This window comes from Scatophagus argus, chromosome 21, assembly GCF_020382885.2.
Source record: "Scatophagus argus isolate fScaArg1 chromosome 21, fScaArg1.pri, whole genome shotgun sequence".
Classification (NCBI taxonomy): domain Eukaryota; kingdom Metazoa; phylum Chordata; class Actinopteri; family Scatophagidae; genus Scatophagus; species Scatophagus argus.
In genome coordinates this window covers 1,432,689-1,460,585 of record NC_058513.1, presented here as the reverse complement: position 1 = coordinate 1,460,585, position 27,897 = coordinate 1,432,689, and the positions used below count along the sequence as shown (strand labels likewise).

The window sequence follows — 27,897 nt, the reverse complement described above, 5'->3', positions numbered from 1 at the left end:
TCAGGATGGATTTCCTTTTACAAATCCACAATCTGTCTTTTAGATCCTATTCCTACTGGGCTACTTAAGGAAGTGTTCCCTTTACTTGTCACCTCCTTACTAGACATTATTAATTTGTCCCTGACATCAGGCTATGTCCCATCAAAACTTCAACTCCTCTGTGGTCATTCATCTCCCAGCCTGGACAGCAACCTTTCACTCACATCTCTGACTTTAACACAATGAAATATTACATAAATACCAACCAAAATAATTCAGAATTCATTCTCTTTATTTTACACAAATTACACTGCTCGTGCATCCTCTTTATGTACATGTATACACAAACATTTATTGCACAGGAAACTGTTAAAATGTAGTCAAATTCTCATTGACAGCATCATAATGACCAGGAGAAAAGGACATCAATGAAAGAAACACAAAACGTGTCTCACAATAATTTTTTAACAATTTATTATGTTACACTGATAAAGTCATTAGTCCTGCAATTTCATAGCTGTAATTCAATGCACTATACACACCCTTCATCACATAGCTTTCAACCACAAAGATGGCACACACACACGCACACATGCGCACACACACTTATATGTGTTTTTTGTGGTACAATTATGGCATATCATTGAACATACATTAAAATTATGCATGGGAATTTACATTGGCATTCTTCTCCTGTCCATCAACACTGTACAAATGCATACTGAGTTTGATTTTCTACTGAGATCCTAAATCTGAGTAGACAGTCAGGATGTAGAATCGCAAGCGACGTTGTGGTAGTGTGTCAAATGTGATGTGATGATTTACGGTGGCATTTAAAAGGATGAAAGGATGTGTCTATGGCTGTTGTCTGGCATAACTCAGACTTCTGACACTTTCAACGCAGCATTCTGAAGTTATTGTCAGTAACATTTGTACAATATAACAAGATTATATCAGTGATTGTTTGTAAGTGCAGCTAATCAATGCCAGTCACTCTTGCCCTTTCATACCTGCTGACATTTCAAGATATTTATACAGACAAGCTGGGCCGGCTCTGTGTATTTGCTGGATATGCTTCACAAAACAAAGCAAAACAAAAACAAACAAACGAACAAAAACAATCTCCATACCAAAGCTGAACAATACCCAAATTTGGTTTTAATAATAAACATTTTTAGAAATATTTAGTTTTTAAATTTAAATTTGAAGTTATTTTTTTAATATTTAATTAAATAAACACATGGTAATGCATAATCATGCTGACATCCAATGGTGAACCATGATGACCATATCTTTTGGGGAAATATTAGTGCTTTGGAAAAAGATGAGTTTACATCTTAGTCAGACTTTTGGCTACTGAATAATGGCTATTGAAACTGATGCTCTTGTTTTGCCTCCTACATTTGGTTACAACTATCCAGTGTACTTCAGGTTTCTGAACTGTCAAACAACCAGTTTTAGCATCAAATGAAAGAGTTTATATCTGGGCAGAAGGAAACACTGTTTTCCAAAAACAAAACACAAATAATGAAATTACACATTCAACTTATGACATGGGTGGTGTTAAACTTTCCGCATTCTTTTTCAGTGTCCATTCTCCTCAAACCTACAAGCACTTCACAGGAAATGATGCATTCAGGACAAAAGTCACTGTGTGCATCCTTCATGTGGAAAACAACACCTGATCATGAGTTAACATGTGTGAAGACACTGTGTCTTGAATTATTAAGATAACATGACATCATTAATGCTATCAGCCTACATTTGTTTGGTTGTGCAGTAAAAAGATACGCTAGTTATTTGTTGTGTTGATGACTGACACCTGTCCAAAGTGTGTTTACATCCCTCAATGATTAATAAATGTTACTTTTTATAACTCATCAGGGCTGAAGATGATGGCCATTGTTAATTATGCCATTCATTACATCACATGCCTCATTTTTATTGCTCCTTAAACAGTTTAGGGTTACTGTTTGACTTTACTATTCGGCGTTTAAGTGTGACATTTGTTACTTCATGGATGTAGGGGTATAGGCTGCAAAGACAGTATGGTGTTATTGAAGTGGTCCTGCAGGAGCATCATTCCACGATTGTGTGGATTCAGTGAACAGACAGATGGAGAGGACAGCAATGTAAGGCTGCAAGAGCAGACCAAACGAACTGGAAAAATAAATAAACGCGACAAGACATAGAGTAGGCTCAGCTGCACATACATGCATTCACATTTGTACTGTCCGTTCACCTTTCTCTTCTCTCCTCTTCATACTTTCATACTCTTTGACTCACTGCTGGTGACCAAAGTCAGGTAAACCTGCATCCCAAGTCCATTCAGTCAAATCTTCATGCCAAGCTTGGCTTTCTATGGAAAGGAAACATCATAGAGGTTAAGTGTATTACATTTGTCTATCATCTTCTTATAAACAGCTCAAAGCTAGGTAAATATTTAGGCTAACCACTGTTTGGTTAAGTGAATTGGACAGAGAGACACGGAGATGCTCAGAACTCATTTCTAATATTCAAACAGCACAATTTCACATCATGTCTCACAATTATCTGCCACTGATTGGCATTTTTCCCCAGCACAGAGACTCTGCAAGTGGTACAATCATATGATCTTCACCAGCTCCCTTACACACCGACTGAGTGGTTGCAGACAATTAGTGTTTATTAGTCTTGTAGAGGAAGAAAATGGGAGATGGAGAGAAAAGCAACTGGAGCTGTGAAAGTTTAGTGGTTTAATGAGTTGTTTTGGTTTAATGTGTGTATGAATGAAGCCCATTTCACCAGCGTTTGTGTTGTCATGCATGCTTATGGCCACATATTAGCTAATCATACTAGGTGCTGCTCTTTAAGTACATCATGAGAAGATGAAAATGAATGCCTGTTAAAGCAAAATGTTTCGTCCATTCATCCATTTTCTTCTACTTGTCTGTAGATATGTTGCAATGGTAGCAGGCTTAGTAGGGTAATCTAGGCATCCCTCTCCCTAGCAATGTTTTCCAGCTCCTCCTCAAGCTCCATTTTCCAATCACAACTTAACAACACTACTGAAAACACCTTCTCTTGGAGCAGCAACTCACTCCCAGCCCAGAGGGAGCGAGCTGGGCCTTTTGATCCTGTCCATGAATACCACAGATAGGACCAGAGACAAGGGGCAACCTTTGAGGAGTCCAAGACCCACTGAAAACATGTTTGGGACCAGATATCTCATAGCAATAGCCCTAGTGCCTTATATTCCTTCAGGGCCCACCACAGGAATCCCTGAAGAACACGGACATAGGCCTTCTCCAAGTTCACACAACACACTGGATGGTCAAACCAGTCTCCAGCAAACCTGCAACGGTTAGAAGGTCGACTGTTCCACAGCCAGAACAGAATCCATACTGCTCCCCCTCGCTGAATCTTCACCTCAGTCTTCACCACTCCACAGGCACTTTCCTCAACCTCCATGCAACACTGAAGAGGTGTGTCAGCCAAGGCAGCCCAACAGTGTCCAAAAGCCTTCTGCATTTCAAGGCAAACCTCATCCACACCTGATACCTTGCCAAAGAGGAGCTTCTTGACCACCTCAACAACCCCCTCCATGGATTCTCAAGTCTTTGCCTCCACCACAAAGAATGAGTTAGTTCCTTATACTTTTTTCCCACTACTTGGCAATATCCTCACTCTGGGTCAGTAGTTCTCCTTCCTTGCTCAACACAGCCTAGTCCAAAGCCTAAGGTCTAAGGTCTAAGGTGAGGTGAAGATAAATTAAAAAATTACGAGTAAAGGCACTGTTAAACAACAAGCAACTGCCACCCCAGCCTCCACCCAATAACACTAGTGTTGCCTTTTTATTACATGCTGCATATACATTCTGATAAGGTGGACTTAAAATAAAGTAGTATTTCTCAAAGGCATTTCTTGTCAGTTGTGCTTAGTATGCTAATACACAATGGAAATATACATTTTTGGAACCTAACTGTGTCAAAAGTGAACTTACAATGCCAGTTGCGTGTTTGGGTTTGACGCTGTAGGCAGACTTTTCCTTAGCTTGTCGGAAACACTCTTCTGCTGCTTTTAATCTGTGGAACATATGCGTAATTCAATAAACTCCTTACTAATTTAGCAGCCAAAATTAATGTCATAATGGTAATCCATTTAGCTGGTCTCAATTTTGCATTCAACTCATTTTCACTTTAGCTTGATTCAAGCAGAAAGTTTAATATATTAATATAATAACAGCAATAACAATAGTAGGTTCTTTATCAGCCTTTGTTATTGTACCTCTCTTTGAGAATGGCTTTGTTCTCCTTCTTCCACTGGTCCTTGAAATCAGAGGAGAACTCGTGCCAGATGCAGAAGACAGTGTTGGGTGAAACTTCCTTCTCTCCTGCCTTGGCCTTCACTGAGTAGAACACTGTGAGTTCGAGGAACCTAACAAACCACAACCGTAAGTTTATTAGTTGACTTTTCCTTTTTATTTATACTGTAGAGACAAGACAGTGACTGAACAGTTCAGATGTGGCGGATGATGAAATTTAAGTCATGAGGTATGGCCAAGTGGATGCAGAAAGTATAACTCAAACTTAACTTGTGGGAAAACTTATGCAGTAACATGACATATGTTATGAAGCTCAGATCTCAATGGTCAAAAGTAAATAGGCATAGTTACTCAAGTACTGTATTTAAGTGCACTTTTGCAAAGTGCAAAGAACGGAGTGAGGTGCAATAATGAGTAATAATCCATAATGAGAGAAAGGAGAAATTCATAACAAAATGCATGCATTGCAAATAATACAGAATGTGGAAAACAGTATAGAAGCATTACCTCTCTGTAATGATCACTGTGAATGTTTTTTTAGTAATCAAAAACTCTTGCCAGCAAAGTTGAGTAGTTAATTCATTGCTTGGGGGATGCACTACTTAATAAATCTTACTTTACCGAAACCAGAAGCCTTCTATTTGTGAGGGTTCATTTCAATGGGTACTGACAAGAATGTGTCAGGGCAGCGCTGTTAAAAAGGAAATAATGTGCACTCTTTGGTTTTGAGTGCTGTGGTTGTGGTGTAAGATTACAACAACAGTGCATATGTTACTTGTTAGATTAGTATATATAGAAGCATGGGTGTCTGTGTGCAAGTATGCATCTGCACTGAAGTACGATCAAGGCTTTAGTCATCAATATTGAAACTACGTAATAAAAGGAATAGAGACCAGTTGATGTATTGTACTGATCACCGTAGGCAAAGATCACAGCTTTCCTCAGTGTTCACTGGCACAAACTGTGTTCTCTGTGGGGTAGACAGTTGAAATTAAACAAATAAAGGGCATTATTCTTACATTTTGTGAGTGCTGCTGAGTTGAAGTTCCAGGGTCTCCACTTCACTTTTAGCTAAGCAAGGTGGAAAATGACAAGAAACATGAAACATGACCTTGGTTTGTTGTTAACAATTACTGCCCAACTATATGTTCTGTAGACTTTACGTTACTTGGATGTGAAACACATTTAAAAAAGTTTTTTTTATATGGTTTAAGAGTAAAGACTGGGCTACAGATGTTTCTTTTACAAAGGCGGTCTTTGGGCTCTTTTTTTTTTTTTTTACATTTTTATATCGCAATTAGCTCCTGTAATGGGCCACTTGGTAACATCAGACAAGGATATTGATGCTGAGAGAAGTTTCAAGCTCTTCCACAGATGGACCATTGGCAAAGTTTATACACAATTGGAGGCCAAGGATACCCACAATGCATTTTTGAAGATAAATGTTCTAATATTCAACAATAAAAACAGCTGATTATGGTTAGTTAAAGATCAGACTTAAAAAAAAAAGGGTAAAAAAGCAAACTGTTAACTGCAAGTCTGCAGGGTACTTTCCATAGTGGTGCTGAACATTAACACTGAACATAAATGTTTGGTGCAGATTTATTCAATATGAAAGTAATGCCTAAGAACTATGGGCTGTTTTGTCAGTTACCTTTGGCAAGAAAGTTGTCCATCTTGTCTTTGAAAGGCTGCAAGTTATCCTCATCCGAAACCTTGCACACCTTTTCTACTTCTGTTGTACACGCTGGTAAAATAATAGAGACAACAATTACAATCAAGCTAAGAGTATATATATATATATAAAATGATGGTTAGATACCTTGAGGCTGTACACGTTTATTGCAAACAAAAAGCTTTAAGGACAAAACATTTTTGAATATACCACAGCTCGAAGCCATTTAAGCCATTTACATGTAGAGGTTTAAAATCACCAACACTGGTACCACTACCAACTTAGTACAATAGTCGTATTAAAAATGATACTGTGGCAGACAGCTATGCATAGTGGACTGAGTGTAGCTGTTGTTCACCATAACTCCATCTTTGTATTGGGGACTATGGTGTTACACTGTAACCAATACTCTGCATCTCTGAGGTTATACATACATGTTCTTTAGGAGAACCCGGGCTCCTCACTGATGTTTTAGATGGAAGGGGTATTTCACCTGAGTTTATAATGGTGAATCTCGATTGCTTTATGTGTAAAATGAACAAACTGCACACAAGAGTAAAAAAGATTCCATTGCTAAAATAGACTGAAAAGAGTAGGTTTGTTTGGAGGAGCTTGGTAGATTAGAACAAAACACTTGTGAATCAGTATGTGGTAGTTCTGCACCTTAAACAGAAATTTGATGAATCAACAGAAGCCACAGACTGAGGCTAATTATGATGTAAATTGTATACTGTATTTGAGTGTGTGTGTGTGTGTGTGTGTGTGTGTGTGTGTGTGTGTGTGTGTGTGTGTTACCTCTCAGGTCCTTCCTGAGTCGTGTCAGGTCTTTCTGAAAGTCTTCAAACTTCATCTGTGAAGCCTGGAACAGGTCATGAGGCTCGGGGAGTGGGAACACACAAGTCTCTCTACCAGCATCCTGGTGAGGGACAGACAGGCAGACACACACCCCATCCACACACATGCACACACACACCACACACACAAATTTAATCATAAACGTCTGTTACAGTTTTAGGACCGTCACAAAATTTATTTTCAATTTAATGGCTGCAGGCGTAATGAATATGAATTTTTACAGCACCAGAGGGATGTGGAAATGTGTTTTTTGAATATTGTCAAAGTATGTTTCTTATCCTCAGTTTGCTATGTTGTACCCAGAAGCTGTGAATATGAGCTTCATATAAAAGGATGACTAATATAAGAATATAAAAACAGGGACAAAACATGCAAAGACAAAGGTAAGAGTGCAAAAAAGAGTTTGGGAGGAGGAACAATAACCTAAAAACTTACCTCATCAAAGTGCCTGAGGTAGTATGCAACAATGTAAGACAGAAGACTTTTCTTGCTATCCTGCATGTGGAGAAGAGAAAAGGATAGCAATTTTGCAGGAGTGGAGTAGTACTTCTAGTGTTTCCCTGTGACTGAAAGAGGATGGATATGACTTGCAGCAAAGGTGTGAAGCTATACCTGAACCCTGGGTGTTGTGGTTATGAAACATCTGAACATTTAGGCTACTGAGACCACCTAACCCTAACCCTGTTATTTAGAATCTAGAATATGGTCCAGTTCAATGTCTTTAATGTTCTTTTTGAATTAAATCCAATTGTTTTTTTTGAGTGAACTACATAAAAAAGATTATAGTGATTATATTATTATACTACTGCCTCAAGACTGTAGGAGTAGAACTTACAAGTAAACTATATAAGAGTGAAAGACACATATTATACAGTGCAAAAAATAAAATAAGATAATGAGCGCTAAAATAAACAGGTAGCCAATTTATGGGGATGTTGCATTATTCAATACACTTTTATCATTGTCAGCTACTTCTTTTGGGGGAAATACAAGCCTCATTGGTGGACTGGGTGAAAAAAAAGGCTGCATGCATTTAAGTACAAATACTACTCCTCTGTAATAAAAACACAGAGACGTATTAACTATTTAACTATTATGAGGGACATGAGGCCAACCAATTTTCAAACAAGAGGACACTTTCACTGCATTTTATTTTACAACAGGGTGTACTATTACTACTCTTAGACTGGATATTGAACATAAAGGACGGTCCATATGATGTAGTGGACTGAAAAGAATAATCTCATTCTATTCACACTATGAAGTCACATATAATACACAGAGGGGACAGATTATAAATTATGTGTTGAGTGAGATGAGTTCATACTATGTAAAAAACAAGTCTGTACATAAATTTAGAGTTAAGCAACATTGCAACACTATAAATAAGATTAATATAAAGATAATGCTTGAATATAAACTCAACAAACATTTTAATATGTGTCAGTGTGTTTCTGTCTTTACTCACACTGCTCTTTACATCTTTAAGTTTGGGCAGAATGTCGAGGGTGAAGCCATCAGCTTGGCCTCTCGTTCGGTTACCACCATTCATGAAGTTGCCAAAGGCCAGAATCAGACTTAGAACCTGCTTCACCGTCTCACTTTCCTGCAACGCCTGCAGAGGTGACAGAGACGTGTCAATCAAAGCTACAAAGTGAAGATGAAGAGAAAATATAATGGATAAATGACTGGTGGTGACATGATAAAAAGGTTATTCCTACACTTTTGAGAAATGCTTTCCATTGAGGACAGGGAAAGTCTTTTTGGAAACATCAACAACAGATCTCTAGAAACAACCATGTATTTAGAAATAATGTTTGAAAATCAGCTGAAGGATGAACACACAAAAGCTTGGGTCAGTGACAGTAGCTCAGCTACTAAAATATTTCAACCTTTTAGGGAAATGGGCCTGTTTTTGAGAGTGATTGAGAAGTTCAATGTTCAATCAATGTTTGATACAGCAGACCTGTACAGAAACTAAAACCTATCAGGAAATATTTCCATCTCGTATTGTATTTTCTTCAGTTTGTAGACTTTTACACACCTTGCATAACCTCTGCAGTGTGTCCAGTTTTCTCATTATGGACGACATGCACTCAGAGAAGGTGGACTGGAAAAGAATGCAGAAGACTCTGCCAGAGAAGTTTGGGATCAGCGAGAGCTGGTAAAGGAATCTGCAGAACAAGAGAAAGCAAAAGCTGTTTTAGTTCTATCTCATGTTTTTTGACATCTTTCAACTTACTCTCTTATTCCTTCCTGTGTGTTTTACAGCCTTTACAGAACGACACACAACATTCACCACTATGTCTGTTCATTAGTGCACATGTATCTGAGGAATAACTCACTGCTCAGGTTTGTCTAGAGGTTTGGCATTCTCTTTGTCTTTTGAGGACTTGATGTGCTTTTCGATCTTGTCCAGCTCCTCCTGTTGTGCCCTCTGTGGGAGAGGAGACACAAGAGACTGTGTCCACGTCCATACATTTCATCTTAATAGTAAGGCAAGGGTATTCTGGCTTTTTATATGTTTTGCAAATTGAATCCAAATCACATTTGGAGGTGTTTCAGATTTTTACAATATTTCACATTTTTAATGCTCTGGTTGTTCAAAATTGATTTCAAAATGACTTTTGTGTGATATCAAATCCACAACGAAACACAAAAATTCAATCCAATGAGTTGCAAATAAAAGTGAAAATAGTCTGTCTTAAAGATCTGATTTAAGGAATAAATGTAAACAAGGCCTAATGATCAGTCTGACCATAAACTGGCTGTGGAGAGTCTGTGTTGCTCACATTTTCATACAGGGCCTGCAGGGTCTCCAGGTCAACTACTGTGTTGTCCAAATTCAGGACAGCTTAAAGACATAAACAGGGAGAGGTCACAAGTCACATCCGCAAACAATGAACAGTGAACTATTGACTAACAATGTTCTTACTTGATCATGTACATTGTAATGAAAGAGAATGAAGAGCTTCAGGAAAAGGCAGATGGGAGAAAATGGAATATTAATAACAGAAAGAAAACCGAGGATGGCTGAGGCTCGACGTCTAGATACCTTAGATTTTAGGTCACCGGTTAGTTTCAGTCTTACAAAACCAAGGAAAGAAGATATTTGACTACACTGACTGTCTAAGAAAACTAAGATGTTGTTGAGATATGCAAAACAAATTGTCAAAAAAGGCATAAAGTGATAAACAAGAGGAGCATATTTGTATCACTAAATCCTGTCTGCTAGGCAAAGGCTAATACTGCAAAATATACAGTCAAAAAATGTATGGCAATATATCGTAAAGATGGTACTATATTCGATTTCATTTCATTCTTCAAAAATGGCTATGTTGCAAAATGAGTACATTTGCTTTTCATACTCTAAGTATATTTGCATAAGAATGGCTTTGTACTTTTACCCACTTAAGTAAAACTGTGAATAAAGGACTTCTAATTGTAAGAGAGTATTTTTCCACTGTGGTACTGTGACTTTTACTGAAGTAAATGATTTGAGTACTTTTTCTCCCATCAGCTAAATTTAAATACAGTAAAATGGGTATTTAAATATGATCCTGAAGTGGATTTTGTTTTTCTCCTTTTAGAAGAATAATTTTCACATTGAGCCAAAATAGGTTTGCACAACCTATACAGGAACAGGAGTTGTTTTTCCAGTAGCTGTCAACCCTACTCTGCAGAAAGAAAAAGAACCCTACTCTCAGAGGAAACAAACAGGGTGAGGATGAAGAGGGATAAAAACCCAGGCAAAATAACTTAAGCGACAGGCAATCACTTGATGGAGTGAGAGAGCTCTGGTGTTATGTCCTGTTGACATATGTGTCCATAAAATTGACACTGAGTTGTCATTCTTTCTACTAGATCATTAAAAATACCTGCCCACCTAATCAGGTGCCTTTATCATAGAACTGAGGTCAGAGTTTCTAGTTCAACCTGGGATGCTTATGCTTGTATTTTTCTTTGGACAGAATCCAGGTTGATAGCGGTAAACATGCTGCTAATGCTACCACTAACTAACTTTAGCAGCTGGAAAACAAACCAGGAGCTGCAAGGAGCCAGAAACAAACATGTTTGGTGGGGAATTGAAAAGTTGTCTCTTCCCACTTTAATGGCTTGCTGGGACAGATCTTTTCAAAAGTGTACCCTGGGTGGCATATACCTGACTAAATTATGATATTTTATGAGGCAGAACCTTGTACGAATGTACATTGTATTGTAATATTGTATTATCCACATACTATAAATAACTAAAGCTTACAAAATGGCAAACTCACCATGCTGGATATCTTTCATGTCAAGATGCAGGGAGGACATAAGTATTCCAACTGCCTGAGAACGCTTGTTGTTTAAAAGCTTCACAACCTAAAAAAGACACAAATATGAACCCAGATTCAAAGGTTCAGGTGTAGCTTTCCCAAAGCAGTTTAATCAGTGTCCCATGCTGTGCTGCTGTGCATCTGAGTTTAATGTATTTTCAGTGATATGGTACAAAAGATTATGCTGCGACTGTAAAAATGGCTGTGCAGTTCCTAAAAGTTGGACGTATGACAGCATGATATCACTACAGAAAGTTTAAAGCCTCAGTGCAACACACACCGCCTTCCACATTATGAAAGTGAAGAATGGACAGCTATGTTTTTGCAAGAGGAAAGGTGAGGGATCACTAAAACGGACAAAAATGATGTGAATGTCCACAGTAATTGTTTCGTTTGCAGCTGAAAACAGAAAGCAGAATACACTGTAAGTATGACATGGATTCTATATGTGATGAAAGGTCACAGCAGAAGGCCGTCCACACTGAGTCTGGTTCTGCTCGAGGTTTCTGCCTGTTAAAAGGAAGTTTTTCCTCGCCACTGTCACCAAATGCTTACTCAGTGTGGGGTCTTGTGTCTTGAGATAACTGTGTTATGAATTGGTACTTTAAATAAAATAGAATTGAATTGAATTGAAAGTACAGTATGATTCATCCACCGATTTTCTTTACCACTTTATCTGCCAGGGTCACTGGGGGGAGGGGGCTGGACCAGCTAACTATGGGCGAGAAGCGGGGTACACCCTGGACAGCTCTGACACACAAAGACAGACATCCACACACCCACACACTCACATCTGGGGGCAATGTAGGGTAGCCAATTAACCTAATGTGCATGGTTTTTGGGATTGTGGGAGGAGGCTGGAGTACCCAGAGAAAACCCATGCAGACACAGGCCCGTGCCGCCCTGAATGTCATCCTTTAAATTTAATTTATCAAACTTTTTCTTTACAGAATAGAAGTTAAATTTTAAGAAAGACATTTTAAAATGAATCAGTTCAAAACCTGTGACCAGTTGCATTGGCCTAATAATCATCACAATACTACCCGTACAAATATGTAAAACACACAGACCTGTTTGGCCTTGGACTTAGTGATCGTATCAGAGAGTGGCTGCTTCTTCTCCTTCACAGCCGTTTTGGAGAACAACTCAACAAATTCCTCAAAGTCCACATCAGGCTCTTCAATATTCTCCCACACAGACGAAGAAGAAACCTCCCTGAGAAACACAAAAGAGCACAGAGAGTCGATTTTATGCAGCATAGTGTGTTTACACCCCTCACAGGTCTCAAAATAGTGTTAGAGTTTTGTATGCAGTGTAAATGTGATCTGTTCGATTTATTTTCTCATGTGAGAAAAACAGTACAAATTCCAGAAGCCAGTGGTGGTGACTAAAGCTGGTTCCTGTTCCATTACAGACAGGCAGGCATTATTTCACTTAATTACATTTTATACAAGCATTTATTCTCTACTTTTTATTAGTTTTGTGAAAACATTGTCCACTTTGGAAAATCCTTTTTTCTCACTTCATTAATCAATGCATATGGTTTATGTTATACAAATCAACTATTTTGTTGCTAAACTTTTTCTGAAGTATGCCACAATGTTGTAAATCACTGGATTTTTTTTTCCTGTCTCCAAATACACTATGGAAAATATCCAATTTTTGCCATACTTACTTTACCTTACTGTTGGGCACTTTAAATGCTCTTAAGGATGTGAACATGTCTAAAAAGTCTGAACAAAATGTAAATATCAGATAGGCGTTGAGTGCATGTGCAGGCAAGAGGCTCTGAAATACAAGAGAGACGGTTTGAGGCTGCTGAACAGCAACACATTGGGAAAAACAAACAATCCCAAGGGAAGTAAACGTGGACGTGGTCAAAAGGAAAATGTTCTGTTGTCTGGAGCTGTCAAAAAAAAGTTCTCTCTGGATTTTACTGCTTTTATCCAAACTGTATGCACAACAAATTTTACGAGAGAGTCATACCAGACGTACACTTTGAAGAGTGGCTTTTGCTGTATTGGATTTATCTCATTATCCTCCACTATGTAGAATAGATCATGTTTGGGATCAGAATGAAAGTAAATTTAAATAAACTGCAGAATCACATTGAGGTTATTTGAGCTACACCATCTTTACTTTTTGGAGTGCAGCTGGATCCTTGTCCAGTAGAGGGGTTTCATGGGTCTGGGAGGCTCCACCACAGGCTTCCTGGGTGGTTTCTCCTGGGTCAGACCCAGAGCGTACAGCCCCAATGGCAGAGGAGGAGGCAGGGAGCCTAGAGCCCCTGGAAGAGCTGGGGGAACACAGATAGCTCCTGGTGGAGGAGGAGGAGGAGGAGGACCACAGCCTGGAGGTGGTGGTGGTGGAGGAGGTGGGCCTCCTAATCCTGGTAATGGAGGAGGAGGGGGAGGTGGAGCAATGCCGCCAGGGAGAGGAGGAGGAGGGGGTGGGGGTGGAGCAAGACCACCAGGAAGCGGAGGAGGAGGAGGAGGAGGAGGTGGAGCAATACCACCAGGAAGTGGAGGAGGAGGAGGTGGGGGTGGAGGAACTGCTGAACCAGGAGGTAATGGCGGTGGAGGTGGAGGAGCTGGCATTGAGCCACTTGGTAATGGTGGAGGTGGAGGAGGAGGAGGAGGAGGAGGAGGAGGAGGAGGTACCACAGTCTGTACTGGTAAAGGATGCACAGGCACTGCTCTTCCTGGAAGAGGAGGTGGAGGAGGCTGCAGCTGACATGAACACTGGAAGCCATCCTGCCTGGGTGGAGGCTGCATCATGCCATTCACTCCACCTGGCTCACTACAAGGCACTTTGAACTTAAAGCTGTCCTCCATGGGTGAGGTCTGCACTGACTTGGCCTCCAGGCTGCCCACAGCAGGAGCCGTTTCAGTCTGGAGGTGAGCATCACACATATCCCTCAGCAGACTCTCCTCCCCTCCACACTCCCTGTCTGTGGTAGAGGTGTTGGGTTTCATACTGTCTCTGTCCAGCAGAGGGGGCTGTCGCTCCAGCTCAGCAATCTTAGTCCTGAGGTCTTCTATGGTTTGCTCCAGCTGCTGGATGACATTGACGTGTTTTTCCTTCAGCTTTGTTGAAGGAAGGACACACTCCTCCTGCAAATGAATGAACACCAAAATGGACAGTGAAAATCAGAGAAGCTCTATGATGAATACTTGGCAAACACAAAACTACAATGGAGTGCTTGAGTGACTCTTGTGTAGAGGAAAAATTGAGATTTGGAGAATTAACTCATAATGTTTTCAGAAAATTTAGATTTGAAATAAACTTGTCATTATTTTCACAATGTCACAGAATCACCAGAATTAAGTCATACGTTTATGATACGACATACACTGATCAGCCACAATATTTAAACTGATGGGTTAAGTGAATAAAATGAATTAAAAAAATTCATTAATTAATTAATTAATTCACATGACCTTTGGTTTTGGCAATCATGTGGACTATGTGGATTATTTGACACACGCCACCCACCTAAACATTGCAGACCCTGAACATTCTTTTTCCCTGAGCTGTCAGGCGAAGGGACACAACAAGGGGGTATTTGGTCTGCCATATTTAGCTTTGTGGTGTGTGTCAAAGGACTTCCATATGATTGTCTGAAGGTTTTCCTGCGTAACATTGCATTGTACGTGATTCATTTTATTCACTTCACTTGTCAGCGGTTTTAATGTTGTGGGTGATCTGTATAAGTTTATAGGCTACTGTAATCTTCCAGAAAAACAATATATTTGAACAAAATGTTTTAGTTTGAGAATACCACAGCCAAATGTAAGGTAAGATTAGGCCACTATTTGTGGTCAGAACAAACATATCTTTCGACCTATAGAGGTCACTGTTGCAAAATCTAGGAAATCTCCTGTGATAGCACAACATCATTGAAATTTAGCTTCTCACATGGTTGACAAGTCAGCCTACAGTAAAAGTTATCTCATGTATTGTTTAAACGAAGCCATTTATAACTGAACTTTGCATTTCACTCTGTGTCCATGTGTTTGTTTTTTATTCATAATCTACTCCCAGCACACCATTGAGGCATTTCTTACTTCACTGCAGAAGAAAATGCTGTATAGATCTAATAGAGAAAAACGATAAGAATTACTTTTCGATCATGTTGTAATGTAACAAATTGCTGGAAAACTCAAAATGCTTTTGCACAACTTTGTACAGAAATACCATATATATACTGTCTGTTATCTACAGACATTTTACCAAAATTAATTTCGGTCTCAGGCTTTAAGTAAAGTAGAGAAAACTAAAGTGACTTACCTCTTGGTTCTCTTTCTGTTGTGGCCTCAATCCCAAGGTGGCTGTGTGGTGTTCTGAACAAACAGACACATCAGCAGGTCAGCACAACACACAATGCAACAGAGAGACACCTATTTAAAGGTCCAGGAATTCTCTATAGCTAACTGTGAACATTTCAAAGTGGAAAGTCTTAGGTCTGACATTACATTGTGATTGATTGAGGAGCATTTCACTCAGTACCAGAATTTTCCAGCGATACTGAAAACAGTCAGTGGCACATTAAACAGCATCATCGTTATTTTCCATCCATGCATTTTCTATACCGCTTATCCGTCAGGGTCGCAGGGGAGCTGGAGCCTATCCCAGCTGACTACGGGCGAGAGGCGGGGTACACCCTGGACTGGTCGCCAGTCAATCGCAGGGCCAACACACAAAGACAAACAACCACACACTCTCACACTCACACCTAGGGGCAATTTAGAGTAACCAATTAACCTAATGTGCATGTTTTTGGTATTGTGGGAGGAAGCCGGAGAACCCGGAGAAAACCCACGCAGGCACAGGGAGAACATGCAAACTCCACATAGAAGGGCCCAGACCGGGATTCGAACCTGGGACCCTCTTGCTATGAGGCGACAGTGCTAACCACTGCACCACCGTGCCGCCATCATCGTTATTTTTACTGCACAATAACATTGAACTCCAATTTGTGGGGAATTTTTACCCATTCATGCAGTAGAGCATTTGTGGGGTCAGGAACTGATGTTAGACAAAAAGGCCTGTCTAACAATCTCTGTTCCAGTTTAACCCAAAGGTGTTGGATGGGGTTGAGGTCAGGACTCTGTGTGGGTCAGTCAAGTTATTTCACACCAAACTCATCCAACCATGTCTTTAAGGACTTTGCTATGTCATACAGTTCATGTTGCACTGTCTATTGTCCATATTGCATTGTATTGTATTGTACTGTGTTGTACCATGCTGTATTCATTGTGTTATTGTCTGTATTGTTATTGCACTGCTGTACTTTGTATCTCATATTTAAATTGGTGTATTCTGCTTTGTTTTGTTTTTAGTTTTATTTTTTTCAATTTTTAAACTCACTATGTTTACTCCTTTTACGTAGCACCACGTAGCATCCCGGAGGAACGTTGTTTCATTGCTCTATGAACTACACATACATAGTTGTAATGACAATAAAAAAAAACTCCTTGACTCCTTTGTGCATTTTGGCAGAGTCATGCTGAAAACAGCCTTCCCCAAACTGTCGCTACAAAGTTGGAAGCATAGCATTGTCCAAAATGTCTTGTTAGGCTGAAGCATTAAGATTTCCCTTCATTGGAAGTCAGGGGCCTTTTCAAGCCCAAACCCTGAAAAGCATCCCCATAAAGAGGTGTGTTTGGATACTTTGTCTATACAGTGTATTTACATTGATATTTATGCATATTTGGACTTTTAATGCATTTCCAGATTTAACATCACCTTGACTAGACTGATGATTTTGATATGGATAACATGATAAATGCCTGTACTGAAATCCTATGTTGCAGAACAAGATGACCCTTAGTAAGATCACTTTTTCTGCCCTTTTATACAGCAGGTTTCTAGGATTCTTACAGTAAGTGCTCATGAGGAAATCATCACAATGTACTGGTAGTTGATGCATGCTCTACTGCAAGAGAGTTTGGGTGAAAAATCTTACTAGTTCACATCTCAAACTACAAAACTTCCAATAATTCCAATAATCAGCACAATGTTAAGCTTGAGAAAGTGAGGGAACATGCAGCAAGAGCTTCATAAATGCCTGAAGCATCTTTGCTTCGCTGGGTGGACTCGTTCATTCCTGTTGTCGAATATTCCATAATCCAGAGTCCAAGTCTAACTATCTCTTTTAAAACTGGATTGAATGTTTAAAATGTCAAGGCACTTTTGTCATAGTTTGGCCTTGCCCTTTTATTTTCAAGAACTATAATATGTGTGCAGCAACTTTTATACTATAAAATGTGCAGTCAAATCTTTTTGTTAAGCTGAGTGATTAAAAAGTAACAGCTTTATATGATACTAAAGACGCCTAGGCGGGAATTTTCACTAACAAAAGTCACTAAAACAGCACAGGCTGTCTGCCATGCTGATTGGACAGTTTGGACAAAAGTGTAAGCCAAAATTATAGGCCAAAGTGGAAACTAAGGCCGTAGTTGTCAGGTGACAGGTTATCAAACAGGTCGACAAAATCCGCATTTGGGCTGAAAACAGTGTTGAGCTGCTAGTGTTCACAGAGTCTCTAGCTTTCAGTCTACACAAAAACAGAGCTCACAATATATAGTAATTTCTGCTTACCTTGATTGTCCTCTAAAGATGCCAATGCAGGGAAATGGAGAAATCCCATTCAGATGAGGATAGGAAAAGGAAGAAAAAGGAAAAAAAAGAAACACAACAACACAAAGTCAGTGTTTTTGCATAAACCCAAACACAGATGAGTGAGTTTTAAACTTGGCTTTGACACAAAAAGACAACAACATGCATTTTTTTAACCTCCCTATGTTCTACTTCCACTTTAGAGGCTGAGAGACTGGCAAAAGCAAGGCAACAACCTCAGTGAAAAAACCCAAATAAATCTCCAGAATTAAACAAAATACACCTTGTACTCACAGAGTAAATGACACAACTGGACAAGTACGTTATCAATCTGTGATATTAATTGAATACATTTAAGTTATGGAAGATGTTTCATATAGTACGGTATATTATAGTAGTCGAAAAGAAAATATTTTTATTACAGGAAACAGTTTTGTATGATTTATGATTTATTTAAGTATATCAAGATGTCTATTCAAGATACAAGTATTCAGGATATGTCCATGTTTAATCATTAGTTCATCTGAGGATCATCAGGTCATACTTATTCAATCTGTAGCCACTGTAGAGCCTACATCCTGTTAAAGGAATAGTTCCCAACTTTGGGAAATATGTTTATTTACTTACTTTCTTATCAGTAGTGAGATAAGAGGGTCAATACCAGTCTCATGTTCATGTGTAGCTTGTGACATTGCACAAAACTGATGAGTGGATGAATATACTGTTTGTCTAGAAATAGTTACAATATAATGTCCCCTAAAACCACAAACCTTGACTTCGACACTTCTTTAAAGGAGCAGCTTGAAAATCTAAGTTAGCTTTTATGTTAGGTTAAAAAATCTAAAGTGCAGCATATCACCAGAGTTACTGCCAGCCTGTATTGGTGACAAGAAAACATTACAGGCACGGCATGAGAGAGTCTGGCATCAGTGTGGTGGGGGTGAACCAATCCAGAGAGCATTGTGGAAAGACAAACCAAGAGCATTTTGGTGAGTTTCACTGTCTATGTATAGTTTGAATGAAGTGCGTTTTATGATGAGTTAAGAAGGCAGTTAAGCTTGAATTCAATATCAACATCTGCCCATGATAGTTCTCCCTTGCAGGCCGGGTCCTGTTCGAAGTTTCTTCCTGTTAAAAGGGAGTTTTTCCTTGTCACTGTCTGCTTGCTCGGGGGTTCAGGCTCTGGGTCTCTGTAAAGCACCTAGAGACAATTCTGATTGTATAAATAAATTGAAATTGAAATTGAATTCCTTCAGCAAAAGAGAAAAACTTGAATTCAGAAGGTGTAAGGTTGCATGTTTCTGTTTTTTCATGACATTTTGTGAGTTTGCTTTGTTTACTTATTAGATTAAACACTGGGTGAGCTTGTGAACTTGCTATTCAAAAGCTTGGATCTCCCAGCAGTGGCTATGAGGAGCTATCAGACTATCACCTCAGGAGGTACAGAGTGGCGACCAGCACGCTAACTATCAGCAACTATCAGCTATCCCCAGGACAGACTGGGGAGTGCTGTTCTTACCTGCCTCTGAGGATTTGAGTCCAGCCCTATTGTCTCCGCCTGGCCTGGCTGGAAGCCATGGGCCCTTCAACTGCCCTGGAAGTTTCCCATCAAGAGGATCCAGAGAATGAGTTGGCTGATTCACTGCTGCCCACGTGTACAGCTGGTCATGCTGGGGAAACAGAACTCTTTTGAAATGGTTTATATTTCATCCAAATTATGCTAACACTCATTCCAATCAACTCTTCAACCATGACAGTAAAAAGTGGATTAGGGTCAGGGATGGTGTATGGAAAAATGTACAGGTATAGAAATAAAATCTGGACAGTAGTTTGAAAAATATACTGTCAAATAAAAAAATAAATAAACCTATGTAATAAGCATCTCATCACATCACAACCCAAATCACCTGAGTTAATTGTGCCATCATGATTCTTCGCTAGGATCCATGTATTTGCTTGTGGTCTTGCAAGGCCACAACCACTGCTGGCCAAGACAGAGACTGAAGCTAACTGACCTCATACACAAGCACAAACTGAATGAAGTTGTGAGTCAAATTTTGAACAAAGATGAGTTCCGTCCAATAGTATAAAGTATTTGATATAACTTCATGCAGTTTCTGAGAAACAGCCTTTTCAGTATCATACTATATTTAAAAGTCAATCATTTTCACATAAGAGAAACATTGGTTCCTATGAGCCGACTGAAAATGTCATGTTAAGACAAGCTTGCCTCGTAGTCTCATGCATTGAGCAGTTTGGAAAATTTTTGCATAATTTTTCTCAGCTCAGCTGATACTTTAAGGGCTGTAAAGGAAAATATAAAATTACGTTGTGTACATATAATGTAATAATAACACAGATCCCTTATTTTGTGAACAAACCTCCATTAAGAACATACAAAAACAACTTGCAACAAGCATAAAAAAGTCAGTGAAAATGTGGGTTAGGATTTGACAACATACCTCAAACTTGGCTGACGCTGTGGCACTGATGTGGGCAGTGCTACCTCCCAGCTGCTCTCTGAAGCAGTCCGTGAAAGGCAGCAGAAGACCCATGGCCAAGATCCTGGAGCAGAGCCTCTCAGCCTCCTCCGGCTCCTCCTGCTGCTGCTGCAAGAACAGCTTCTCCAGGAGAGTTCGACCTGCACAGCCAATGATGAAAACAGTTCATGTGACTTGTATAAGTGTGAACCTGGGAACCATAAGTACTTTAAGGCTAGTAAAATCAGTTTAAATGCAACTTGCTGAAATCCCAGAGGCTGGATAATTTTTTTAAACCAGGTCTTTATTAAACCCCCACAGACAAAAACAACAACAACAACAACAAAAAAACCTCCCTTCATAATCCATTAGCGCTTGCAATGTCCATGTCTGATTTAGGCTTTTGAGTGAGTGATGTCTGACAGTCCCTGGCAATCAGAAGGTGTTTCAAAGGTTTGCCTTCATGAATCTATGTAAGTGCATGTACTGTGACTGCCCACAGTGATGAACTGTGCCCAGTAATGCTTTTGGATCACCACATACAGCAAGAGAAGAAATACTGATGGCTGCCAAAAGCTTACAGGTGGAGATAAGAGTCAAAGGAAGGCACTGGGACATCTGGATAACAAAATCCAAATGCAGAACCTCAGTGAAAATGATAAAGAGATCAGCAGAGCCAATGACCATAGACAAGTTTGTGTTGAGGTTCATGTTGACACCTTGGCCTTCTAATAACAGAGCAGATTGACATGATGCACTGGAGTAAAAGCTCAGAAAGCAGTCTGAAGAAAGTGAGGAGAGCCCAACAGAAAGAACTCTGAAAAAGAGAAGAGTTTCAAGCTCTTTAGGAGAGAACACAACTTCAAGAAGGAGCTTTTTGAGCAGGTGGGAATGGTGAAGGTGCTTTCTGAGAAGGAATAGAGCTTCCCGAGATAAAATCCAGAAAGGAGCTGGAGCGAAGGAGCACAGCAATGGGAAGAGGTGAAGAGAGCTGGAGGAGATGCTGATGCAAGAAAGGTTTTGGGTCTTTCAGGAGGCAGGGAGGAAAGAAGAGATTCCTCTCAGAGGAAAACATCCAGCTTCAGGTATGCTGACTCAGCTTTTCTTCTGTGTTCTAACAGCTTATTTCAGAAGCCTTCATACCTTTGCAGAAGAAATCAGAACATGCTGTCTCTCTTTTAAAAAATCATGAAGGGGGTCAGAAATGGTGGAGGCTTATGTATTTTTTCGTTTTGCTGAAGAGAGGCTAAGAAGACTTTTTTTTAGGGGAGTCAAGTAGGGTATTTTAAAATTTTAATACATTTTCTTTTTAAATAAAAAAATATTCCATGAACTTGCTTACAATATTTTCACATTTTAAGTTGATATGGAGAGGACGTTAGAAAACAGTTAGCAGTGTTTACTTATGCATCCAGCATTTTGAACCAAGTGTTATCATCTGAAACTGCAGCGCCACTCAGCTTTACGTTCAGTCTCCGTTCATTGTTTAGCTGTCCTGTTCACCACAGTTGTCATCAGTTAAAGCAACAGCTGGGAGCGGCTGTGGCTCATGAGGTAGAGCGGGTCGTCCACTTGTTACAGGACTGTTGGTTTGATCCCCATCTCCTCCAGTCTGCATGTCAAAGCGTTCTTAAGTAAGACACACTGAGTCCCAAAAGTTCCTGATGTTTAGATAACTTAACTTTTGAAGGGATAGAAGTCTCAGTCCATCTGAATGGGTTTAAATGAATGCACCAATGATTTAGCATTGCATTACATTGATAAAAATCAAAGCAGCAGAATCAGAGATATCTTCTTTTGTATTCCACATATGGTCAAAATATGGCACCTACATTGCCCACAATGCAACTTGCTCAGCAACAGTTGGGTCTTTAATTTGGGTATGTTATGCTTGGGGGCAGCCCTAGAGGTTGGAGAAGCGGCTTATGATCGGAGGGTCACTGGTTTGATTCCTCCACTGGACGGGCAGGAAAAATTTGCGTGCGTTGGAGTGATGAATGCGACAAATGCTCCCCTCCATTAGCCGGCTGATGTGCCCTTGAGCAAGGCATTTAACCCCCTAATATGCTCCCCAGGCGCTTGATGCTGCCCACTGCTCCTGTGTGTGTTTCACTGAATGCAATTTGCCGCGTGTTGCATGTGTGTGTGTTCAACTAAGGATGGGTCAAATGCAGAAGACGAATTCAGTGTGTGTATGTAAAAATATATATACTGCCAATAAAGCTGATTCTTCTTCTTATGCTAATAGTGGCTCAGTCCCCTAACCAGCCAGTCAGTCACTTGAGGACATTAATCAGAATTCAATGACACAAAAGACATGATACAGCTTATTATTACAGATAGAAAGACATAGTCCTCAGCAGCTGGAATCTCAAACCCAAATACTTGATGTGTAAAATGGCAATAGCATTGTGATGCATGTAAACTGTGCTCTCAGTAACATACACAGTGCATGTGTTCTCTGTATTCCCATCTGTTAATGCACACTAATCTGGTTTCTTAAGGTAATATAAATGTATGGCCCATCTTCTCTGACCCATCAAAATGCTATGTACTTCAAGTTTGCAGCCTGACAGAAAAGCCCAGAGTTCCCTCAACTGTAATCTTCTACTATTCATAAATTCAAATGTGTATTAAAAGCTGCTGATTTCTGTCAGTCTCTCTGTTCTTGAGGGAAATGTACGAAAGAAAAAGGATATGACCGCGAACTTAATGAACAGCACATGAGCCAACAAAAATCAGTGAGCAAGAATGAGCCTGTCTCTAACTAAAAATATCCTTTAGGCATTTATTGTTGGCAAACTGCATAACACAAACTCTGCCTACGGTATGCTAAAGCTCAATAACATTGATTTTTATGAGAATTAACTAAATGATTACTCCTGCCATGTATTTTTCTTTAACTGAAAATGTTGTCACTGTTCTGCAGATATAGAGAGCTCAGTGTTACTGTAAGAACAAATTTCAGTTCAGGGAGATAATTCACCTGCACGCGAACTACTGAAGTGGAACAGCTGAGAGTCTCTAGCAATTAACCTTGAGATTCAGAAATCAGTGGAAACCTTTTTTACCAACCTGTGAATACATCCGGAAAGCCGCAGGTGGAAACCTGTCCACAGGAGGATCTTGTGGTAGCACAGATGGGTTGGCTGCCTCCTCCTCTGTAACCCATCAGATACTCCCGTGAACCTTCAGAGACTCCTCCATCCTCCTCCCTGCTCCTCAGCCGCCTGTCAAGTTCTTCCGTCCAGTCAGCCGAGCGACTCAGAGGCCCAGCAAGGCTTCGAGAGCGCTGTCTGCGACTTCGGTGACCCTCAGCCATCGTCCTGTCAACATTTACGTTTCTAGTTAGCATTGCATTTTGTAGCTTATTTAGTATGAATTTTGTAATTTGAATTCATATCATTTTTCAAAGGTTGCTGTGGTGTTTCAAATTTTTGTTTTTGTACAGTTAACCAGTTTCATTTATGCATGTAAGAGAAACAACTTCCACACAAATGTTTTTTTACAGTGTACAGAAGTAATGCATATCATAAAGATGTTATCCAGTGGCTGTCAGGCAGTGGAAAAGGAAATTAGTAATTTGAAACATTATTACATGTGTAACACTAGTCCTACTTATCACTATGCCAGATTTGAGTGTTTATTGGCTTTTGTGAGATACATTTGCCACACCCAATAGAGTCGTTCTCATCAAGTACCTTTAAAGGGACAGTTCACACCTCAAAATTAACATATTCATGTGCATAGTTTGTCCTTCTACATTGTTTTGGTGTTAGTTACAGAGTTTTGGAGATATTGGAACCAGAAGGCACTTCACTCAAAGCACTACAAGAATACATTTGAAAAAGTCAATAGCAATGTAATTTTTCAAAATTCATGAACCAGTTACTCAGGTTAATCCACAGACCTTGTTGTGAGCAGTTTCATATAGGAGCTAGTTCCATTATACTGAACAGCTAGCAATGTTAGTCCTTAACTAGCTACAGCTAATAAAATCTGTAATAACAGTAATAATTTAATTTAGTAAAACAAGTGGTGGCTGACCAAAAATCATTACCTGCTTTTGTCTATTTCAAAGGTAAACCCGCCAATGTTATCGTTAACTGCCTATGTTCAGTATGAAATTGGAACGAATGGCGGGCTTTAGTGAATGTTCTGTTGATGACCAGTTTTTTTAACCAGCTGTGCCAGCGTGGTTGATACTGTTTCACCTTGAGTCTGAGTCTGTTTGTTATATCAAAATGTGGTACTGGAGACACCAACTGTAGCGGGAATTTCCACAGAAGCAGTTTTGAGTAATTTGACTCCGTGGACAGATCTTTTTCAACTTGATAATGTCACATTCATACTATATAGGTATGAAGGCATAGTTTAAAGATGAGACTGAGTACTCATGTCATAATGTAGTAATGACTGCTGAGTACTCATAAGTCAAAATATCAGCATGTTAACTGGCAATGCAGCTGGTATAATGCTATCACAGTATGGCTCCTATTTACATTTGTTTTTTTATTTTAATATGTTTGTGTGTTATTTAATGTAGTAATTGTAACATTATATTCACCAAGGTAATTTCTGAGATATGGGGGAATGGAGATTTTATCAATCAGTTGATCACAATCGCTGGAGGTAAAAACAAAAACACATCTGAAATATTGCTAATAATCCCTCACTGCACAGGAAAACTTTCTGTGTACACAAATATGGTAATTGATCAGAGTTTATAACCTGTCTGATCATTTCACTCCTCATGCTTCTTACCCTTTTTCGTTTCTTTTTAGCAACACCACATTCCCCTCAACAATTAACTTGGTGAGTATTTATCAGTAGAAATGATGCACAAAATCATTAAAATAAGTCCTGAATTGCAGTAATTTAAAAACTGGAATTATCCCTTTCCTTATAGTAGCTACATTTATATCCAAATAATAAAAAAAAGAATCTGACATCACAATTTACATACTGCAGCACCACAGATACCTGTGGAGGTGATGGTGGGCTCTGCGCGGGGACAGGGGGCTGTGGGAGGGGGACAGGGCTGGGGACTGTCCTGGGGAGCTGAGCTGTCTGGTGGTGGTCTTGATGTAGGAAGGAAAGATGGGAGGGTAGGGTTTCACCACAGGGCTTGAGGTTGAGTGGGCGGACCTGAGGAGTCGTTTGGCCAGTGTGGGGCTCTCCTGGGGAGGCAGTGGGCTGAAGCACACACTACTCCTCCTGCACTGCTGACTGGAGGGGGAGATGCCAGTGCTGGCTGCAGCAGAGTGGTTGGATTCAGATCCAGCACTCAAGCAGTCCTCAAGGGACTCTGCACTGGTGCCTGAGCCCAAGCGATCCTCACCTTCTTCAAACACAGTCCCTGAGGTCAGACCTTCAGAGGGTTCAGGACTTTTGTTGTGGCTGTCTTTAGTTGGAGGACTGTGATCCATATCTGCCTCAAGCTCCCCCTCAACCTCCTGAGTTTCACCTCCTGCTTCCTTGTTATCCCCTGGAGTTTTCCCCTTGCTGTCAAATGTGAGATCAGGAAGGCTGTTACCACTGGTTGTCATGGTGACCGGGCTGACTGCTGCCCCCCCTGCAGTAGTCATAGTGATGGCTGTGTGAGGGGACTGCTGCAGCCAAGCATGCTGGTCTTTTGTGCCCGTGGCAACACAAAGAGAGGCTTCTCTCTCCCTCTCCCCCTTCCCATTTAACTCCGGATATTCGGCCTCCTCCTCCTCCTCCTCCTTCTCCTTCTCCTCCCTCCTTTCGTTCACCTCAGTGGGGAAGGGGATGTGTAGTGCTGTGGGCTGGTCCATGTGCTTGACAGAGCCAGATAGAGTTCCCGTCTCTAGGAATGACAGGGCATCAGATCCCAGTTCTAATTCTGGGGTTAGGTCAAGAACCTCAGGAGGAGTTAATTTAACTACCCCATTACTCTGCTTGCTCCTCTCTTCTTCTCCTCTCCAGCTGAAATCCCTTTCTCCTCCTTTCTGTGCTTCCATAATTGAAATAACCCCTCCATGCTGCTGTTGGTGCTGGAGCTTGATAGCGAGCTGGATATCTGCTAGCAAATCCTCGTGGTCAGCTGCTGAGTGGAAGCTGTAGATGTCTGTGTCTGACCCCGAGCTCCCTCCCTTCTGACCTCCATCCTCTGTGGGAGATGTTGCTGCTGTCGAGGCTTTCCGCTGCATCTCCTGCTCTCTTCCATCTCCATGCTTTTTATCATGCTCTTGTTTCTTTTTCTTTTCAGGGAGAGCAACCTCAGTGTCCGACTGTCCAAGCTCATCTGCAGACATTTCAGGTGTTTTTGTGTTGTCCAGTTCATCATGTTGAGATGCTAAAACGTCTTCCTTTGAGCCTGTTACTGAAGAACATGCGTCTCCTTTCCCTTTCAGGTTTCCCTTTCTTTTCCGGATGGAGAAAACAGAGGACTTGGGCTCGGATTTGTTCTTCTTCTTTCCTGGTCCTGTGCCATGCACCCCCCCTCCTCCTCCTCCTCCTCCACTGCTGCCTGCTCCTTTGCCTCCATGCTTACCCAGTTTCTTTCCTCCTTTTTTTGTCACGTCCCCTCCTCCCTCTTTCCATCCCTCATCCAGTGAAGGGTAGCTTCCATTACCAGATGCCGCTGCAGCTTTCTTTTGCTTAGCCTCCTGGTTGCCCATGTTGGTAGAGAGTGTCAAATGGCTTCCTATTTCTTCTCTCAGGTCATGCCTGGGAGAGCTCCTCCTGTCTGAGGGAGCTTTTAGATGCCTGTGCCTGGGGAAGGTACAACCTTTTTTGCCCAATCTGTGGATGTATGTCTGGTGGAGGAGGAGGAGGAGCTGCTGATGGTGTTTTTTTTTTTTTTTTTAGCTCAGTTGTGCGATGATCTTCCTCGTTGTTTTCCGGTGACGAAGGCTGGCGTGGCAGTGATGTTGACGCTGATGCAAGAGAGGGATGCAGCTCCCTATTCCTCCTCCCCTTTCTCTCTCTGTCTTACCCTCCCCCTCCTTCTCCTCTTCTCCATCTGCTGAAAGTAGTGACGCAGACACTGCATACTCAATGGAAATCTGGCAGAGAGGCAGACTAGGATAGATGGAGAGCAACTGGGATGGGGTCACAATGGTCAGCTTGCGGGCAAAAGGGCCAAAAACAACTGAGAGGAATAAAGATGCTGAAACTGAAGGATGGCGACAGAAATGGACACCCTCTTTTACAGACTCCTGCCTACATTACCCAGAATGCTAAGTGCTAGGCTCCAATAAAGGGACCTCTGATATCCGTCTCTGTAACTGCAGGCTACTGGTTATTGAAACCTCAAAATGGCTTTCATTATCTATTTAGTATTTATAAAACACAAATTAAAGTTATTATTCATTTAAAAAAAATAAGGTGAACCATTTGTTTCATTACAGTAAAGATCATTCAACAAGGGTCTCAGGTAACAGATTTTCATTCTAATTTGAGTTTGCCCAGCTGTCATTTTCTGAGCACTTAATGGATTTATGGATTTATGCTGGCTCTATTTATTGTTCAGTTTAAATGGATTATCAGGTTCATTTTAAGTTGCTTTGTTTCAAACATGTATCATATTTCAAGATGCCTTAAAAATATGGTGTACAGTCCATCTTTCCTCTCTTACTGTCTGATGGTAGTTGTATGACCTGCATAAAATAACGATGCAGTTCACAAGGAATTTTCATA

At 40.4% G+C, this 27,897-nt stretch overlaps 1 protein-coding gene across 2 annotated transcripts; it reads right to left on the bottom strand.

Moving 5' to 3' along the window:
* Window positions 1-227: 227 nt before the first annotated feature.
* fmn2b (formin 2b) lies at window positions 228-27,183 on the bottom strand. Of its 2 annotated transcripts, XR_006842093.1 has the most exons (21): window positions 25,216-27,183; window positions 23,308-23,558; window positions 20,215-20,393; window positions 19,272-19,422; window positions 17,735-17,746; window positions 15,422-15,474; window positions 13,271-14,244; window positions 12,202-12,346; window positions 11,090-11,177; window positions 9,605-9,666; window positions 9,158-9,249; window positions 8,857-8,986; window positions 8,281-8,427; window positions 7,248-7,307; window positions 6,753-6,873; window positions 5,937-6,029; window positions 5,302-5,353; window positions 4,246-4,395; window positions 3,962-4,043; window positions 2,222-2,338; window positions 228-2,139 (listed from the first exon to the last, which is right to left on the bottom strand). XR_006842093.1 is itself a non-coding variant. In XM_046377838.1 (20 exons), the coding sequence occupies exons 1-20, from the start codon at window positions 26,874-26,876 to the stop codon at window positions 2,312-2,314; spliced, it is 4,530 nt and encodes a 1,509-aa protein (XP_046233794.1). In that variant the 5' UTR covers window positions 26,877-27,183; the 3' UTR covers window positions 228-2,311. The 2 variants fall into 2 exon arrangements, 1 of the variants encoding a protein (XP_046233794.1); XM_046377838.1 differs by having other exon boundaries at window positions 228-2,338.
* Between the last annotated feature and the right edge of the window lie 714 nt (window positions 27,184-27,897).